This window comes from Carlito syrichta, unplaced genomic scaffold, assembly GCF_000164805.1.
Source record: "Carlito syrichta isolate Samal-C Ts95f unplaced genomic scaffold, Tarsius_syrichta-2.0.1 Scaffold306821, whole genome shotgun sequence".
NCBI lineage: Eukaryota > Metazoa > Chordata > Mammalia > Primates > Tarsiidae > Carlito > Carlito syrichta.
Genome location: NW_007250917.1, coordinates 285,993 through 288,249, shown reverse-complemented (window position 1 = coordinate 288,249; position 2,257 = coordinate 285,993). Strand labels below are relative to the sequence as shown.

At 49.0% G+C, this 2,257-nt stretch overlaps 1 protein-coding gene across 1 annotated transcript in view; it reads left to right on the top strand.

Annotated features, from left to right (window-relative positions):
• Window positions 1–2,033, top strand: part of EP400 (E1A binding protein p400) — a 117,488-nt gene extending 115,455 nt beyond the window's left edge. The window contains exons 53-54 of the mRNA XM_021715187.1: window positions 649–726; window positions 1,455–2,033. Coding sequence (XP_021570862.1) covers window positions 649–726; window positions 1,455–1,727 — 351 coding nt within the window. The 3' untranslated portion in view covers window positions 1,728–2,033. The remainder of the gene's footprint in view (window positions 1–648; window positions 727–1,454) is intronic.
• Window positions 2,034–2,257: the final 224 nt, after the last annotated feature.

Sequence of the window (2,257 nt, the reverse complement as noted above, 5' to 3'; positions counted from 1 at the left end):
CCTCAGCCTCCCAAAGGCACGGGATTACAGACTGAGCCACCGAGCCCGGCTCTAATTTTTTATTTAATGTAGAGATGAAGTCTCGCCAAGTTGCCTGGCTGGGTCTTGAACCTGTGGGCTCAGGCAGTCCACTCACCTCGGCCTCCCAAAGTGCTGGGATTACAGGCTGAGCCACCAAGCCCGGCCCGTGATAACCACTTTTAAAAGTGTGGTGCATCTCTAGACTAGGGCCACGCCTGGGCCTTGGTACCTCTCCCTCATGCTCCCCTCCCCCACTTGCCACCTGTACCACCCAATGTAGCTTACTACTGGGATGTTGTCTAGGCAGGTCACACGGAGTCCTGGAGAACTGGCGAGATGCTTGGGTACTTAATTCCATCCTCCATCGGATTCTCTCAGAAATGCAGAGTGGAAAAAGAAAAAATGTGTCTGAAATACAAAACCAAAAATGAGTTTAAATTATGAGTGATTGCACATTAGGGTAGTGGCCATTGTTCACCATTAGGGTCAAGTCACCTGCTCTCTCTGTGCTCCAGGTGAGCACACTTTGAGATCTGCTCTTTGCTATCTCTGGTGGGTCTTTTTGCAAGTTCGTTTTCTGTACACATTCCTTTCAATTCTACATTTGGCTTTTTTTTTTTGTCAAAGGTTGCAAAACTTCCTCAAGTTGTCCAACAGCAAACACCTGTGGCCAGCATCCAGCAGGTTGCCTCCGCCTCTCAACAGGTAGGACATGGGAATCATGGTGACCTGGATAGTCACTTTCCCAAAGTGTTAATAAACTTCACATTTCCCATATTAGGAGAACCTCTGGCTTTCATCCTGAGGGAGTATAGCTTTAATGGCTAGAGAATCATTTTTCATGATCACAGAACACACAAAACACTAACTTGGGGGATGCTAGATACCCTTAATAGTAAGAAAAACACTGAGCAGGTGTGCCCAGTGTCCCCTGAAGGGGCCTTGTCCATGCTCATTTCTGGGGCTGTACCTTCAACCGAGTCTTAGGCGAGACACGGACACTTCAGCGTTGAGACTCGAGGTCAAGCTTGTAACTGCTGGGGACAGTGGTGGCCCCACCTTTCTAACAGAGACCCTTCTGGCACTTCTACTATTTTCATTGATTGCTGCTAAACAAGACTCTAAAATTTTTGTATTTTGTTCAAAGTCACAATGGCATATAGCTTTCAAAAAACAAAATTAATATTAAGAGCTTTACAGCAATAACAGACCCAGCTCCCTGACCAAACTCTGACACTTATCCCCAGAGGCATCTGGTTTTAGTCTAAAAGCAGCAATAGTTTAATTTCAATATGGCCGTTAGTTCTTACCTGTAATGCAAGCATCCTAGCTAGTGACATTTCTCAAGCTCCCTCCCCGTCCCAAGTGTCTGTGGTGCTGACCCGGGGCTGCGCTTTCAGGGCAACGTGTGTTTTCTGACTCTCTTGTCTCAGGCTTCTCCACAGACCGTCACGCTCACGCAGGCAACCGCAGCAGGGCAGCAGGTACAGATGATACCTGCGGTGACTGCCACAGCCCAGGTGGTGCAGCAGAAACTCATCCAACAGCAGGTGGTGACTACAGCGTCGACCCCGCTCCAGACCCCAGGTGTTCCCAACCCAGCCCAGGGGCCAGCCAACTCTGATAGCCCAAACCAGCAGCCCAAGTTACAGATGAGGGTCCCTGCTGTCAGGCTGAAGACGCCCACCAAGCCTCCGTGCCAATAGTCAGGAGAGCAGGGACAGCCTCTCGCCTGAAGCAAAGCCACCCTCCTCCCTGGAAATACTTCGTTTACTTTTGAAGCAAGGGACGATGTCATGTGAGATATTCAGCACTCGGAAAGCTGCGATTGAAGCAGCAGTGTAACCACTTTAATAAAATGCATCCTACACTGCAGGGCGGGCAATCTGTGTGCACCGACCCTCTTCTCTATCATGTGGCTCATCAAGAAAGTGACTGTGCAGTTTTTTTGAAATCATCACACCTTGTGGGTCATCCTCTAGAACAGTGGTACTAAGCCTTGAAAGCCATCTAGAATTTCCTTGTCAGTGTACAGTGCTGTGCACACCATTGAAGCCTTTTGCCATATGCACTGAGCATGCCGCAGACTTTCTAGAGCCAGAGCGTGGGCTTGGGTGGGCTGTCCCGTTGTTGACTCTTTATGCCAAACTGAAAATGTGTCACGGCCCTGAGAGAGGAGGAAGCCCATCTAAAGGAAACCATCAGAGATCGGTTGTTCACTCCACAGAAACCCAAT